This window comes from Bos grunniens, chromosome 7 (assembly GCF_055505025.1).
Source record: "Bos grunniens cultivar Pamir isolate PY7600 chromosome 7, Bosgru_T2T1.0, whole genome shotgun sequence".
Taxonomy (NCBI): Eukaryota; Metazoa; Chordata; class Mammalia; order Artiodactyla; family Bovidae; genus Bos; species Bos grunniens.
In genome coordinates this window covers 61521701-61537156 of record NC_141171.1, presented here as the reverse complement: position 1 = coordinate 61537156, position 15456 = coordinate 61521701, and the positions used below count along the sequence as shown (strand labels likewise).

General features: G+C 52.8%; 1 protein-coding gene across 4 annotated transcripts in view; it reads left to right on the top strand.

The window, feature by feature from the left end:
- The window catches only part of CAMK2A (calcium/calmodulin dependent protein kinase II alpha), a 64377-nt gene that overhangs the window by 42037 nt on the left and 6884 nt on the right, over nucleotides 1–15456 (top strand). For 2 of the 4 annotated variants that reach the window (XM_086412436.1, XM_086412437.1), the window contains exons 13-16: nucleotides 285–325; nucleotides 4902–4934; nucleotides 5921–5969; nucleotides 13652–13727. In XM_086412436.1, the coding sequence (XP_086268562.1) occupies nucleotides 285–325; nucleotides 4902–4934; nucleotides 5921–5969; nucleotides 13652–13727 (199 nt within the window). The remainder of the gene's footprint in view (nucleotides 1–284; nucleotides 326–4901; nucleotides 4935–5920; nucleotides 5970–13651; nucleotides 13728–15456) is intronic. The other 2 variants (XM_086412438.1, XM_086412439.1) reach the window with 1 other exon arrangement.

Genomic DNA, 15456 nt, shown 5'->3' with positions numbered 1-15456 from the left:
CCCACGGTCTGGGGCACAGTGGGCACCTCCTCAACCCATGGAGCCAGAGGGTCACGCCTGACACTGCTGAGAACCGGGGGGAGCCCAGGCCCACCCCAGACTGCGGTGGGCCACCGGCAGTCCCTGGGCCACCCCGCAAGGAAGAAGAGCAAGAGGAGGAGGTCTCCTCACATAGCTGCTGCGGCTCCGTGTCCTCCGCGGCCCGTGGATGTTGCTCTTCCTCGCGCTGTGGGCCCTGGTGCCCTGCCTGGTGTTGATAACCCTCTACTTTTTCTCCTCTGCAGGCGGGAAGAGTGGAGGAAACAAGAAGAACGATGGTGTGAAGGTAAGCCCCAGCCAGCTCAGCAGGGCCTGCCTCTGGCTTGCAGGGCCCGGCTTGCAGGGCTGGGGTGAGAGCCAGGCTTGCCAACGGGGTTCTGGGCAGATGCGCTCACCCATGCAGCCTGGGGTCCCCAGACCCAGAGACCTGGGCTTCGGTGCCCACCCTTCCACCAGCATGGATGGGGGCAGGTGGGGGAAGGGAGGGTTGAAAGAGGGTGGGAGAGGCAGGTGGCTTGAGGTTGGGGCGGGCATAAGGGTAAATTAAAGGAGATTTCTGTGAATCTGGAGGACTGGTGAGTGAGAGGACACAAAGAAGGGACAGAGATGTCATGAGGGGTGACCTCCTCCTTCCCAAGTATGGGCTGGCTGGAATGGGCCCCTGACCCAATGCATGCCCCAGTCCAACCTACAAAGCCTGCAGGGGATGGACAGCCAGTCCTCTCGGCTTTGACATCCAGAGGTACCCACCCCCATCAAGGCCTGCCGGTTCAGTGCCAAGAATCCCCTCCTCCTATCCCCCCACCCCACCCCACCCCCAACCCAGGCCTGCCCCATCCCCACCCCTGATGCCCGTCCCCACCCCTGATGCCCGAGCTGCTTCCCTCCACACCCCGCTGACCCATCCCTCCCTCCTTTCTCTTCTCCCTCTGCTCTCTGGGGCCTGTTTCCCTGCTCTCTGCAGCTCCCTCCTCCCCTGCCACTGGCTCGCCTTGTGGGTTCTCCTCTCTTGAGACCCTGCCTTTTTCTCGGCTCAGAGCCCTGCCTGGCCAAGGGCCCCAGGGTTGGTCTATGCCCAGAACACTGGAAGGTGTGGGATGCTGTCCAAACACAGCCACCCAGGTGGTCTGGTGGCTTCATGGCTTGGTTCATAGTGGCATGTAGAGTCTCAGGCCCCTGGCTTTGATCTGCCAGGGGTTGCATGGAGGGGACTAGGCTGTTTGCCTGAAGCCAGGATATGGGCCTTCTCTCTGCTCTTAGCCCTCTGAAGGCTTTAGTCTCCCCAAAAGTACAGTGGGGAAGCTGGGCGATGTGAACTCCATGATTTCCAAGATTTCAGCTTTAAAAACAAACAAAAAATAATTTTCTCTTCTCATCTTGGGTGCTTGAGGAATATGTAATTATTTGGTTATCAGTCAAAGCCCATGATTTTCAAATGGAACTCCTTGGAGCCCGAAGCTTCTTGGGAGGCACCTCTGGCAGCAGCTGGGGAGGGACTGAAAAGTGGGAGACTGAGCAGAGAGGGCTGGGCCTTTCTCACCTACTTCAGCCAGAACAGCTCCATGGACCAGCCATCACAGTGGTTGAGAGAGCCTGGGTGAGCTTATGGCCCATTATTTGAATCTCTTGAGTCTGTCTTTCTTTGTTCAAGCAACGGGTAGAAAGGGTCTCCCACCTCCCAGAGCTGTTTGTGAGGATGTACTAAGATACTGTGTTTTGACGACTTAGCACAGTCCTGGCGTGTGAGACCCACTCATGAGAGGCTAGTCAATGGTATTATCTTTTCTGCTCCATGTGTTGGACTTTTGGGTAAGATTTTTTCTGAAGTTTGCTCAAAAAAATATTTGGAAACCACAGATCTAAAGCCAGCCTAATTTACAAAGTTGACACGCATCTGTCCCAGAAGCTGTAATGGAATCCAGGATTGAGTTTTGGCTTACTTGCTGGGGTTACCCACAAGTCACCTCCTCCCCTCCCAATTTGAAAGGGTGATGGGGGGCTGTGCAGTGTAGGTGGGGGGCAGGCATGGTGCAGCTGGGGCTCAATCTGGCCCTCGTGTGTAGACACTCGGGGTGTTGGGTGCCATGGGAAAAATCCTATTTGGGGGATATAAGGCAGAGGCCACACGTGATGGTGGGCTGAGGCCCACGTAGGAGGAGGGGTAGGAGGGGCCCAGACAGGGCTGCCGAGGTCTGCTTGGTACTCGGGTATGACTCTGGCAAAGTCTTGGTCAGGGCCTCCCTCAGGCCAGGTCATGGAATGGAGCTCTAGTCTGGCTTTCTCCGGTCGTGGCCAGGAGGCGGAGGCTGTCTGAGGGCAAGGACATCCTATAGCATGGCAGGGCTCTGGCTGGCCACTGCAGGACCTTCCAGCGGGCACTGCTGAAGAGCGCGCCTCTGCTCCCTGTAGTGCAGGACAGACTCCGGGTGACTCTTCAGGGTGGCCTGGGCGTGGAAGAAGAGACACACAAAGGTTGTTCCTGGCCCGAACCTTTCTCGGCAGCTCAGCCTCCTCCCCTTGCTTGGAGTGAAGGAGGGGGAATGTCTAGCAGGAAGATGAGAGTGACCCAAGGGGCTTGGCCCAGGATCTGGCTTACAAGATGTTGTTCTGGGAGATCCATTCATGTTTTTACTCTGACTGAAACCGGACCTCAAGTCAAGAAGCCAGGGTTTTTGAGCCTGGGCCCCACTGTTCCCTCCCTTGGGGCTCTGGGTCATCAGTTCCGTCATCTGTGCAAAAGGAGAAGAGCTGTTTTCGGGGAGCTGGTGAGGGTCTCCCACCGGGGCGGGCCTGGTGGAGTCACACCATGATGCTCTCTGGTAACCAACACATGCCCAGCCAAAGTGGGAAACGCACATTCCTCTTCCAACTTAGTCCCTTAGAGACAAACCACTGATTTCACCCAGAGCTTAGTTGAAGAAGCACTGATTGGTTCCAACGCTGGAGGAAAAACTCGGTTCAAGATATAACACAATACAGTACTTTATAGGCTTTTAAGGGCTTTTCAAGGTTAATTTTGACCATCGTCTGTTTCTACCATCCTTGCCAACCTTAGAACCATCTTCTCCATGTGGTTCTAAGAGATGTGACTCTACTTCTGATGACAGCCCGCCTTTGAAATGAAACTAACATGCTGGTTGGTGAGGGCTTATTACTAGTATCATCATCATCTTTGTGATTCAGGAAAATCGAGTCTTTCCATTACCAAGAAGCAATGCCCCCCGTCCCAGCCACTACTAGGCCACTACTTCCATGAAGAGGGGCTGCCGCTCCACCCCTCAACCCCACTCACTGCCCCTGTTGGTGTCCCATTGTGCGTCATGACCCCACCCCTCCATGTCCCATCCTGTAACTGTATGTCCGAATCTGATGCAGTCTCTGCTCTGTGTTCCCCCCTCGTGTCCCGCCTGGAACCTCCTGGCCCCTACGCTACTCTCCGGTTTCTGCTGACAGCCGAGCTGTGTGGGCCTGTCCCGTCCAACACGCACTGTGCCTGGCCTGGCTCCAGCCAGGAGTGAAGCCGACACTAGGAGGAAAGGAGAGGGGAGGAGATGAGAGGGGAGGGCAGGAAGGACTGGCTGCTGGCTGCGGAAGTCACACCGCCCGGGCCAGCTGGGGCAGAGGCAGGGCTGTGAGCACCAACACTGGGAAAGCCCAGTGAGCCACCCTGGCCACCTCTGCAGAGGCCCTGGGTGGAGAGGAAAGGGTCTCAGGCTCCTGGATCTTGGATCAGAAAGCCCAGAATTAGACCCGAGGACCCTCAGAGAATACCCAGTGCCTCCCCCGGCAAAGGCCTACCCGGAAAGCATCTCAAGTCTCCCCACTGATCCCCACACAGAGCAGCTCAGGGAGCAGCCTCCTGGCCTCTCAGATGTAAGTGCTTCCAGGATGAGCCATGAGGAGCCATCAGGCTGTGGGTACCTGAAGACCTAGACAGGGCAGAGGGCCTGCATGGGGGGTTCCAGCCTCTTCATTGCTAGTAGCTATCTGAGCCACCTTGAGCCCCAGTTTCCCACCTGTGCGATGCAAGTGTCAGTCTTGCCCTGCAACCTCTATGAGTGTGAGTCTTTAAGACTCCAAGCTTAGAACTGAAAGAGGGAGAAGATAACTTAACATGTTCCTCTTTCTTTCCCTTGATTCCCACAGGTCACATGACAAATCCCTGCAAAGTTAGAATAGGCTGAAGGGAGGACCCTCAGGATTTTTGAGGTCACTTAGGGGACTGGTTCCCACCCCTGTCTCTGCTTTGGAATCACCTGGGAACATCATTTAAAATAAATATGCCCAGGCTCTGATGCAGACCTAGTTATCAAACTCCTGAGAGGGGGCCCGGTTATGTGTATTTTGGACAAGCTTCCTGAGTGACTGTGACACTCAAGCAAGTCAGGAGTGGGGTCCTTTCATCAGAGACACAGGGGGAGCCTAGGAGGAGACACTGAGCCTCATCTCCAGACCTGAGCTGAGACAAAAGGTCTCCAGACCTTTTATCCCTCAAGAGCTTTGGATTCTGGAGGCCTTAGGCAACTAGTATCTGAGACCCAGGATTTGTTTCCACATCCCAGTTTGGCGTAAGGGGAGTCCTGGTCCAGAAGAGGCTTGGCCTGGAGCTTGATGGTTGGGTTGTTGAGACCCAGGCAGCTGTGCGTAAGGCCCCAGAACTCCAGGCTGGAAAGGACTGTCCCTGCCGGGTCAGCTGCTGCTGGTGGCCCTGACCTTGTCCCGACACTGGCTGGCAAGGGACCACAGAGAATGACCCCGAGGCCCATCCTCCTTCCAACCCTCCCCTGTTGTTCGTTCCTCTGCTCCCTGCCGTTTTCATGCTGTGTCTTTTCCTGTCCCATCTCTTCTCCTTGTTTTTCCAGAAAAGAAAGTCCAGTTCCAGCGTTCAGTTAATGGTGAGTGTCTGCCGTCTCCCAAACGCCGGTAAATCCTGGGCCTCGAACCCTCGCTCCTGCCTCTCTCCTGCAGGCTGCAATGGGAACCCGGGGCGGGGAGAGGGGGCTCAGGGCGTGCTTGGTACGTGTGCCTCGTGTGACAATATGTGTGTTGTGTGTGCGTGTTGTTGGCGTGTTTCTGTTGACACCTCCAACTCCATGGCCCAGGCCAGCAGCCTGACAGTAGACCTGGGAACTCCCTTGGAAGCAAAGGTTGATTTGAACCCCATCCCACATCCAGCCCGTGGCTTCTCGCTTCTCCCCACCCTGGCTCTGGAACTCAGCTCAGGGCTTGGTTTGTGCCAGTTGTGGCTGCTGGGGGGCTTGGTCTGGCCAAAGCCGTGGAGGCCCTTGTTGAGCTTCTGCGAGGCAGCCCAGGGCCTGCCGGTGGCAGAGGAGCCACCAGCCCCTGCCTCTGTCTAGGGGTTCCTGTGGTGGCATGGCCCATGCCCCTCTTCTTCTGACTCCATTGCTGTCTCCCTCAGTTGTGTGGTTTTTCTCCCCCTGAAAAGCCCAGGCTCTCTCCCACTGGGCCTCCCCGTCTCTCTCTTCCTCCCCTGCCAGTGTGTGTACTCCTTCCCCATCCTGTGGCCACCATGTGCCTCTCTGCCCCCCACACCCCCTCTCTGCTCCCTCCAGCAGACAGGGCTCAGGACAGCCCCCCACACCACCCCACCCAGCCCTCCCAGAAAGGCCAGGGCTCTCGGTGCATCCACCCCTTCCTTCTCACCCCGCTCCCCTCCACCAGCCGCCTGCTGAGTTGGGCCCGTCCCCTCCTTAGGCTCGGAAGGCTGACGGGATTTTTCAGTGCAGCACCTGGACGGCAGAGCCGATGAGGCTTATGGAAACGGGGCCGCAGCATCGGGCAGCTGGGGCAGCCCCCCGCTGACCCCACCTCTTTCTGCTCAGCAAGTGGGCCTCACCACCTCCTGTATTCTTTTTGGCAGGAATCTTCAGAGAGCACCAATACCACCATTGAGGATGAAGACACCAAAGGTAGGAGGGGCCTTGCCTTCAGCATCAGGGCTCCCAGGCCTCCTGGTGGGCCCCCTTCACTGACAGTCTCCTGCCTGCAGGGGCCCCTAGGCCAACTCTGTGTCCTGTTTCTCTACAGAAAGCCTTACTTTGCTCCTATAGGCTGGGGACGTTGTGGGGCAGCATTTCCCCGTATGGTGTGCCTGACCCACTAGTGGTACCTGGATGGACTTTTCTTATGGCAGCAGTTATGTGTTGACTTTAACATGTATTAAATTAATTCAATGTGAAAAAATTAACATAGTCAAGTCATAAATGTAGTATACATTTTCCTTTGGAAGTGTTTTTGAAATTTTTAAAAAAGATGAGTTGATTTTAAAAACTCGAAGTAAAGGAAGGGAAAGCAGAAATGTAGAAAGTTCAACAAACTGGAATATGGGAAACACTGCCTAAGACCAACCCAAGGACTTCAATGGTGGTTCAGTGGTTAGGGCTCTGCACTTCCAATGCAGGGAGCACAGGTTCGATCTCTGGTTGGGGAAGTTCTGCATACCACTGAGCATGGCCAGAAGAAAGAAAAAAAAAAGGCCAACCTAAAATTCAGGGGCTACTGTAGCCAGTGACTAATAGTGTTCACCAGCACTCAGATGCAAGGGGGAGCAAGACCCCAGATAAATGTGATTTGATAGTAAGAGAGGAAATAATAGAATGGCAACAGGAATACTAATGGCTGTCTTTTATGGGGCACTTGCTGTGGGCGAGACATGTTTCAACTTCTTGATATTCACCTGAGCTTTACAACAAGCCTAGGAAGAAGGTACTGTGATTAACCCCATTCAACAGCCCAGAATCTGAGGGGTTGAGTAAATTTGCCCAAAGTCCCAGAGCTTATAAAGGGTACAGTTAGGATATGAACCCAGGCAGTGCACCTCAGGGCCTGGCCTGTAACCTTGGCTGGGGAGGCCTTGCCGGGTGGCAAGTGTGCTTGGAGCTTAGAGGAGGGAGCGTGGGGTGCTGACATCTGCACCAAGTCCTTGGATGAGTCAGTGATGTCCTGCTGTTCTGCCTGTACCCAGCCCTCCTTATTGCCCCAGGACAGGGAGACCCGGCAAGGCTCGGGGTTCTCACACTCGGGCATGTATCCGAGATGCCTGGGCAGTCTCTGAGACCTAGAAAAATAGCACCGACCTGGAGAGACCACAGTGGTGCCAGTCGAGATATTTTCAGGAGTTTAGACGACTTGCTTCTAAAAGAATACAGTCATGAGGAAAAGAGCATTTTCTTATGTAATACATATTCTGCGCCACTGCCATTCAGGCTGAGTTAAGGCCGTTTTGACACACCAAACCCTTGAAGCTGCCTCCTCCCTCTACCAGGATGTTTGGAAGAGTAGGCCCAGCCTGTGTTCCCTCTCAGGTGGTTCCCAGCTGGGAGTGGGGTGGGGTGGGGGGTGGTCACTCCATCACCATTGCCTGGTGCCAGAGCAAATCAAGTTTCTACCATGGCTTTCGGGACAGCCTTCAAAATGCATTATCTTGCCAAATTCTTTGGGATCAGGCCAGCATTCTCAGCCCCTCACGTATGATTTATAACCATATTCCTGGCCCTGCTCTTGTGGATTCTGATTCCATAGGTTTGTGGGGGGCAATAGAGGGTGTTTCTGAGACATTCGCTGTATTTGAGGCTCCCTGTCCCAGTGGTAAGAGTGAGGTGCTGGGTGTTTTGAGGAGACTGGTTGTGGCCTCATAATCCTGGTCTCAGAGCAGACAGGGTCTGTGGAGGCAAACAAGCTCTGTGATTGTTCACTGGCATCTATTTGCTGGGTGACTTTAGGCAACTTACTGAACCTTTCTGAGCCTCCGTTTCCTTAACTATAAAGAGATGATGATAACAGCACCAAGCTCAGAGGACTGCTGTGCAGATGAAACAAGAGGCTGTGTCTAAAGTGCTTACCCAGTGCTTGGAATATGGTCACTGTGTAATAAATCTTAATTTCTTTTCTTTCAAATTGGAGCTTACGGTTGAATGACTGGAAGCCATACGGCATTTTCCTGGAGCGTCAGTTTTACTTAAAGATTATTTTAAGATAAATATTTATATGTTAAACAGACAGAGAAATGTTTGAAATAGAATGTGAAGTGTGTATTTACTATTAATGCAATGTGCCATGTGCAGACCCGTTAAAGACATTTTCCACCTGGAGTAACGGCTCTGGGTTGTATCCCCAAGGTCTGACATTTACAATCATTATCTTCTGCTTTAGCGATATCAGGATGGGAACATTTGTGAAGTCTTGAATTTTAGTTCATTTATGTCCCTTTTAAAGAGAGGAGGAATAAGTTGCCCTGGTGGTCCAGTGGTTAATACTCCACACTCCCACTGCAGGGGGCATAGGTTTGATCTCTGGTCGGGGAACTAAGATCTCACATGCCTATAGCATGGCCAAAAATAAATAAATAAAATAAAAAGAGGGAGGCTGAAGCCCAGAGAAGAGAAAGGGCATGTCAGTGTTATTAATGGTAGGACTTGGAGCCCATTTCCTGCCTCAGTGTCCATACATGTAAAGGGCCATGTCTGCTGGAAGAGATGCTGGCCCAACCAGGAGCTTCTCCCGCTGTTTGGCAGGAGAGAGGAGCCCTGTGCCTCCCCCAGGTTCTTCAGGCCTCAGAGAAAATTTCCAGAGAACCATTTCTGGTGTTAATTTGTTAAGTCTTCTTACTAAGTGAGAATAGCAGCTGGTAGGGTGGATTCTGACCTAACATTAAAGTTAATTAGAAATGTCATCCTCCAGGGAACATTTCCCCCTGAGCAAAGAAGGGGACATGAATATTTCAGAGCCCCTCAGGCTGATACACAGGCCTCTCACCCTCTGAGCTACACAGGACTCTGCTAGGCTTCCTCCCCACCGCCCTCCTCCTGGTCAGCTTCTTGAAAACTCCGTTTCTTTTCCAAAGAGCTGCCTCCGAATCTGGGCAGAGACATTCTGGGAAATTTTAGCCGGGAATGCTGATCTCATCTCAGCCGCCGTGCTCTGTGTGACCTTGAGAGAGTGTCTTAACCTCTCTGGGTCTTCAGCTTTCCCAGCTATGAGGGAACACTCTTGGTTGTCTGGGTGAATGCCTAGAAGATTAAAAATGCCAGAGTTGCTACTAAGCAGATGCTGGATGAATCTTTCATAGAGCAGTGGATCTGCTGAGGGCATGGGAGGGGCTCAGAACAAAAGTGAATTTCTCCAGATCTAAGGGGCCTCAGAGCCCCAGATCTTTGGTCCCAGATAGTGAAGCGAGGGAGATTCCCAGCTGCCAGGCTTTAACCATTGGCAAACTTGGTGTCCTACGTGGGTGAAGGCCAAGTTAGGCACTGTCTAGGGCTGCATTAATAGAGGTATAGTGTCCAGAATTGGGAAGGGGATAAAAAGTGCTACCCTAGGCCTGAGATTCTGCAATATTCAAGCTACATCAAGGACTGTGTGCTCACACTCACAGAAGCATCTAATAGCTTAAGTACCCCAGAAGAGTAGATAGCCAGCTTGAGTGAGATACTGCAAACCACATTCTGGAGGCTTTCAGCCCTGAGAAGAAAAGGCTGGCAGATTAGATCAGATCAGTCACTCAGTCGTGTCCGACTGTTTGTGACCCCATGAATCGCAGCACGCCAGGCCTTCCTGTCCATCATCAACTCCCAGAGTTCACTCAGACTCACGTCCATCGAGTCAGTGATGCCATCCAGCCATCTCATCCTCTGTCGTCCCCTTCTCCTCCTGCCCCCAATCCCTCCCAGCATCAGAGTCTTTTCCAATGAGTCAACTCTTAGCATGAGGTGGCCAAAGTACTGGAGTTTCAGCTATTAGTATCATTCCTTCCAAAGAAATCCCAGGGCTGATCTCCTTCAGGATGGACTGGTTGGATCTCCTTGCAGTCCAAGGGACTCTCAAGAGTCTTCTCCAACACCGCAGTTCAAAAGCATCAATTCTTCGGCACTCAGCCTTCTTCACAGTCCAACTCTCACATCCATACATGACCACAGGAAAAACCATAGCCTTGACTAGACGAACCTTTGTTGGCAAAGTAATGTCTCTGCTTTTGAATATGCTATCTAGGTTGGTCATAACTTTCCTTCCAAGGAGTAAGTGTCTTTTAATTTCATGGCTGCAGTCACCATCTGTAGTGATTTTGGAGCCCAGAAAAATAAAGTCTGACACTGTTTCCACTGTTTCCCATCTATTTCCCATGAAGTGGTGGGACCAGATGCCATGATCTTCGTTTTCTGAATGTTGAGCTTTAAGCCAACTTTTTCACTTTCCACTTTCACTTTCATCAAGAGGCTTTTCAGTTCCTCTTCACTCTCTGCCATAAGGGTGGTGTCATCTGCATATCTGAAGTTATTGATATTTCTCCCGGCAATCTTGATTCCAGCTTGTGTTTCTTCCAGTCCAGCGTTTCTCATGATGTACTCTGCATATAAGTTAAATAAACAGGGTGACAATATACAGCCTTGATGTACTCCTTTTCCTATTTGGAACCAGTCTGTTGTTCCATGTCCAGTTCTAACTGTTGCTTCCTGACCTGCATACAGGTTTCTCAAGAGGCAGATCAGGTGGTCTGGTATTCCCATCTCTTTCAGAATTTTCCACAGTTTATTGTGATCATCCCTGAGAAGAAAAGGCTGGCAGGTGAAGGCATAAAGTCTGGGAAATCAGGTACACAGTGCAGGGCCCCAGAAACTAAGGGGCTTTTAGGGGAAGATTTTAACGTAAAAGAAGGACGTGGGTGCAAATGGAAGACGCTCTCCAGCAGTGTGGTGGCCTCCCAGGCAGGCTGCAAGCCCCAAAGCTTCAACCAAAACTGAAGCATCACATATCAGGCTGCTGGGAAGTGTCCCGGCCTGGCTAGAGGCTGTCCTCAGGGGGAACTTCCAATTCAGAGCTTTGCACTGAGGATAATCACAGCTTTCAGTTATGGAGCGCCGGGCACTGCTCTCAACGCTTTTACATAACGCATCATTATTTACATAAATGACTTGATATAAAGGGCTTGGAACAGTAGCTGGTTCTGAGTGAGGACCATATGTGTGTTAGTTATTTTCGTTGATATATTCTTAACTCAACCCTCAGAACCACCCTATGAGGTAAGTACTATTAGTAGCTCCATTATACATATGGGAAACTGAGGCAGGGGGAAATAGCTTGCCCAAGGGCACATAGTTACTGAATAGTAGAGCTGGGGTCTGGCTCCAGAATCCATGCCCTTGACCACTTGGCTAGTCTTTCTGACGTGTTGGGGAGAAGCAGCCCACAGGAGACAAGGTGTTAAGCAGAAGCTCATGGAATGTCAAGCGGGAAGGGCACATAAAGCTGTGCAGACAAGGCAAGGGGGGTGGCTCGGGCCCCAGGGCCTGCCAGAAGCCTGCGAATTTGCCCTGCGTGGTCACCATTATTCCACGTGGGAGCGGCTGGAATGAGGTGTCTCCTGATAGAGGTGCGTTTCTCTCCATCCTCAGTCTCTAGCTTGACCAGGAGACTGGGTTGTTGGGCTCCAAGGGACAGAGGCCACTAGGCAACTTGTGCAGTTCCAGGGAACAAGGCAAAGACAGCAGCCTCAGACCCTGATTTGGTTTATCCACTCATTCATTTATGCTGCCTGTCTCAGTGCCGGGCAAGACAGGGTCACCCAGCAGAGCTCCTGGTCTAAGACACTCATTCCCAGTCCTGGTGATTCTTAGAGGAGCCAGGAGATAAAGACTGTGTCGCTCACTGTGGTGGCTGACACTGGAGATGGTAACTTCCAAGATGGTTACGTCTACTGAGCACTCACCACGTGCCAAGAGCTGTGCTGGGCATCGGGCCCTGCCCTGAGGGGCACGTAGTGGGGCGGAGATGGTGATGATGGCTTTGTTCCTGCACAGACACCGGAGCAGATGATTTCACCTGTTGCCTCCAGTGTGGCTGGAGCTCATCTCTGAACGGGGAGTGAGCAGCATAGGAAGCTGTGCTGGGAGGCTTCAAGCTCCGAGGCTTGAGCACTGGCACACTCCCTCGCTCTGCAAGGAATGTCTGCGGAGCCAGGCCTGCTCCAGGGGCCAGTGAGCCTTTGCAGTGCTCATATTAAATATTTGAGTTGGGGAAGAGACAGCCCATGGGCCCAATGTGACAGGGAATGTGTTGGAGCTCCCGGGTTCTGGGAAAGGCCCTGCGCTGGAAGCCAGACTGCACACCCGGGATGTTCTGTGTCCTTGGGCAGGCCGCACCTCTTACCAGGCTTCTGTTTGCCCAATAGCTAGATAAGGAGGCTGAGTCTGTGGTCACCAAGGTTCTTGCAGCTTGGGTGTTCTGTGATTCTGTGTCCTCTGGGCCTGAGGCAAGCTCCCCGTGTGAGGTGGGCCAGGGTGGCCCCTGCAGTTGGTAAGGAGAGGGGCAGGCCGGGTCGAGGGCTGTGACAGGAGCAGGCTTCTTCCCGCGCTCCCGGCCTGAGAGACAGGCAGTATGTCCCCATGTCACGTGAGGCTGCTCTGGCCAGCCAGCTTGCTGACCAGGTTTGAGGCCAAGCTTGAGCCTGGGGAAGAAGGGAAGGAGGACCCGGGGAATTGAGTGAGGCTTCTGGTAGGAGCCCTGCTGGGAGCTGGGACATGCGACTCCAGTTCCTTCATTGCTGAGGCTTGGTCTCCTCGTGTATCAAATAGAAAGAAACTGGCCTTGCCTCCCCCAACCCCCAGGCTGTGAGGAGCAGATACAATAGTGCATGTGGGAGGATATAGGAAGTGGGACCTATGGTGTGTACCTACTATGCGCCAGGCTCTGGTCCAAGTGCCTCAGGCACATCATCTCATCCCGTAGTCATAACAACTCTGGGATGAGGGCATATCGTCTCCATATGATGGATGGGAAAACAACCTGTGGCCCACGGCTGCGCAGCTGATAACGACCCAGGCTGGGATTCAGATGAAGGCTATCTGATACTGAAGCCTGGGTTCTTTACACCGCTTGTTCAGCACTGAATGTATAAGAGGTGACAGCATCCCCATTTTACAGATGGGAAAGCTAGGGCACAGAACGTCACACACCTAATAAGAAAACTGATATCTACTCCTCTACCAGAAAGACAGCAGCTGTTTGTGGTGTTTCAGTGGCAGACAGGGGAGGCCAGGTGTCAGTAACTGGGATTCATTATGCCTGGAAAGTTCTAGAAAGCTCAGTGCCTGATTCTTGTAGGTATGCAAATAGCATAAAAACTCACCCAGACCCAGGGGATAAATAAGCCCTAAGCCCTTCCTTAGTGGCCTCAGTTTGGACCACAGGGGAACCTCTGGTGTTTGGCTGCTGGTGGTGATCATCACAGGTAACCTTGCTTGGATTCAGGTGGCAAAACAAGGTGATGGAGAAGGTGTATTTTGGAGTCAAGACTTGTGTTCAAATCAGACCTAGAGCCAGAACCATGCTTGCTCTCTGGAAGCAGAGGCTGCCAACTAAGACACAGGCTCTGCCCTTTGTAGTCGAGGGGACTTTCACACCCTTCCACCTTTCTGGGTCTCAGTTTCTTCTTCCACGAAACGGGCGTGATGACACCCAGGGACAGCGTGAGGACAACTGAGAATGTGAGGCCCTCGGGACGGGGGCTGGTGTGTGGTGAGGGCTCAGAACACGGTGGCTGGTGCCACATCTCCGTCATGATCATTATTATCTCTCTGTGTCCCCTCCTGCCTTACAGTGCGGAAACAAGAAATCATAAAAGTGACGGAGCAGCTGATTGAAGCCATAAGCAATGGAGATTTTGAGTCCTACACGTGAGTTGGCTGGGTGCATCCTGCATGTCCTGCCTGAATCAGGGGGCGCTGATGGCTAACGTTGGGGGGTCTTTGTCTCTGACCCTCATTCACTCACACTGCATGTGCCGTGAATCAGGCTGAACTCATTCAGTCTGGTGTGCCTTCAGACTTTATGGTCTCATTAAGCTTTTTGCTCACAGTACTTGTCTATATCTCAGTCCTGCTCCTCTTCCTGCTCCTATCTTGTTGTCTAGGAAGAACTCCAACAAAACTCTTTTCCTTCCCCAAGGAAAGAGGGGGTGGCTTCCACTGCAACACGAGCCTCCTCAGGAGATAAGCTGGGAAGGAGGGGAGGGAGGCAGGCCCTTCCTCAGTCCGACCATGTAGGCCTGGGCTACAGTGGACTTCCTCTGACCTCAGATGGGCAGGAGCAGGCAGGAAACCAAACTTCAGTGAACAAGCGGGAGAAAAAGAACCGCAAAAAGCAATTCTGAGCCATCCAGGGATAAGGCAGAGTGCACAAAAATGGCATGATCGGAAACAAGTGGTATGAGACATTCCCTACACACCTAGGCCAGCCCTTGGAGAAGCGACCAGTGTACAAAGACTGGGCTGGAGCGCCCCCTGGTGGCCATCTTCAGCCTTGCTGGTCTAGGCCAGGAGCGGACCTCAGTGGGCCCCCAGAAGAGCCAGGATTCTGGGCTGAGGCCTCAACGTCTTGGCCAGGGCTGACAAGGCCCGGGTCTGAAGACCCAACCTATGCTTTTTGGTGGACAAAAGCTATCTATCAACTAAGGGCAGAATGACCCTTGTCTGTTAGGTGAAGTAGGAATGACCTGGGTGGGCTTTGCTTCTTGGGCAGCTTGATCCTGGTTCCTGCTATATGCCCAGGAGTTGAAGTTTGTTTCTCAAAGGCTGGGCAGGCCAGGTGCATCCTGATCGTGGGAGGGTTTCAGCAGCAGCGGGTGACAAAGCCCCGGAAATCTGCTGATTATTTCTGGAGAAACAAGGACCTTGGAAGGTGCAGGTGTGAGACGGAGGCCGCATGTACACGTGAGTGTGATGTACCTATGCACACGTAACGTGCACGTTTGTGACTGCGTGCATAAGGGGTGTGCATGGGTGTGTGTGCATGTGTGCCCCTGAGGGTTGCATAAAAACATGGAAATGCTCTCTTGAACAGATTTTGCATCTGGCCCTGGAAAGAATTAAGTCAGTGATGAGAGAGCCTGAGAGCGGCTCTGGGGACACAGCTATAGGGAGGGAGGGAAGGAGAGGTATCTCCTGTTGACCCCAAACCCCTCCAAGTCTTCCACCTCTGCGATATCACTTCTTCTGTAGCCTAGGTTTTGACCCCTTGCTATGACCTCTGGGGCCTGTGGTGCTGAGTCTGACCCTGTGTCACCCTGGATAAGCCCCTTCGTCTCACTGAGCCTGTTTCCCTACATGTACAATGGAACTGGAGCAGATGGTTTCTGAGTCCCTTCAGAGGCCCAGAGACCTCTTGCAGAAGGGTTCCTTGGAGAGAGCGAGGTGGTGCTTAGTCTTCCAGATGGTCAGGCCTCAGAGCCCCGGCTTAAAGGACTCTGGATCTGGAAGGATCCTGGGAATCCCACGTGATCTGAGAACAACCCTGCTGGCCAATCCGTCAGGAGAACCTGAGGTTCTGAGAGGAGAAGCGAGTTGTCTGGAGTCACACAGACAGAGCGGTTAGGGCGGAACAAGGGCAGGGCGCCCTGCACTCACC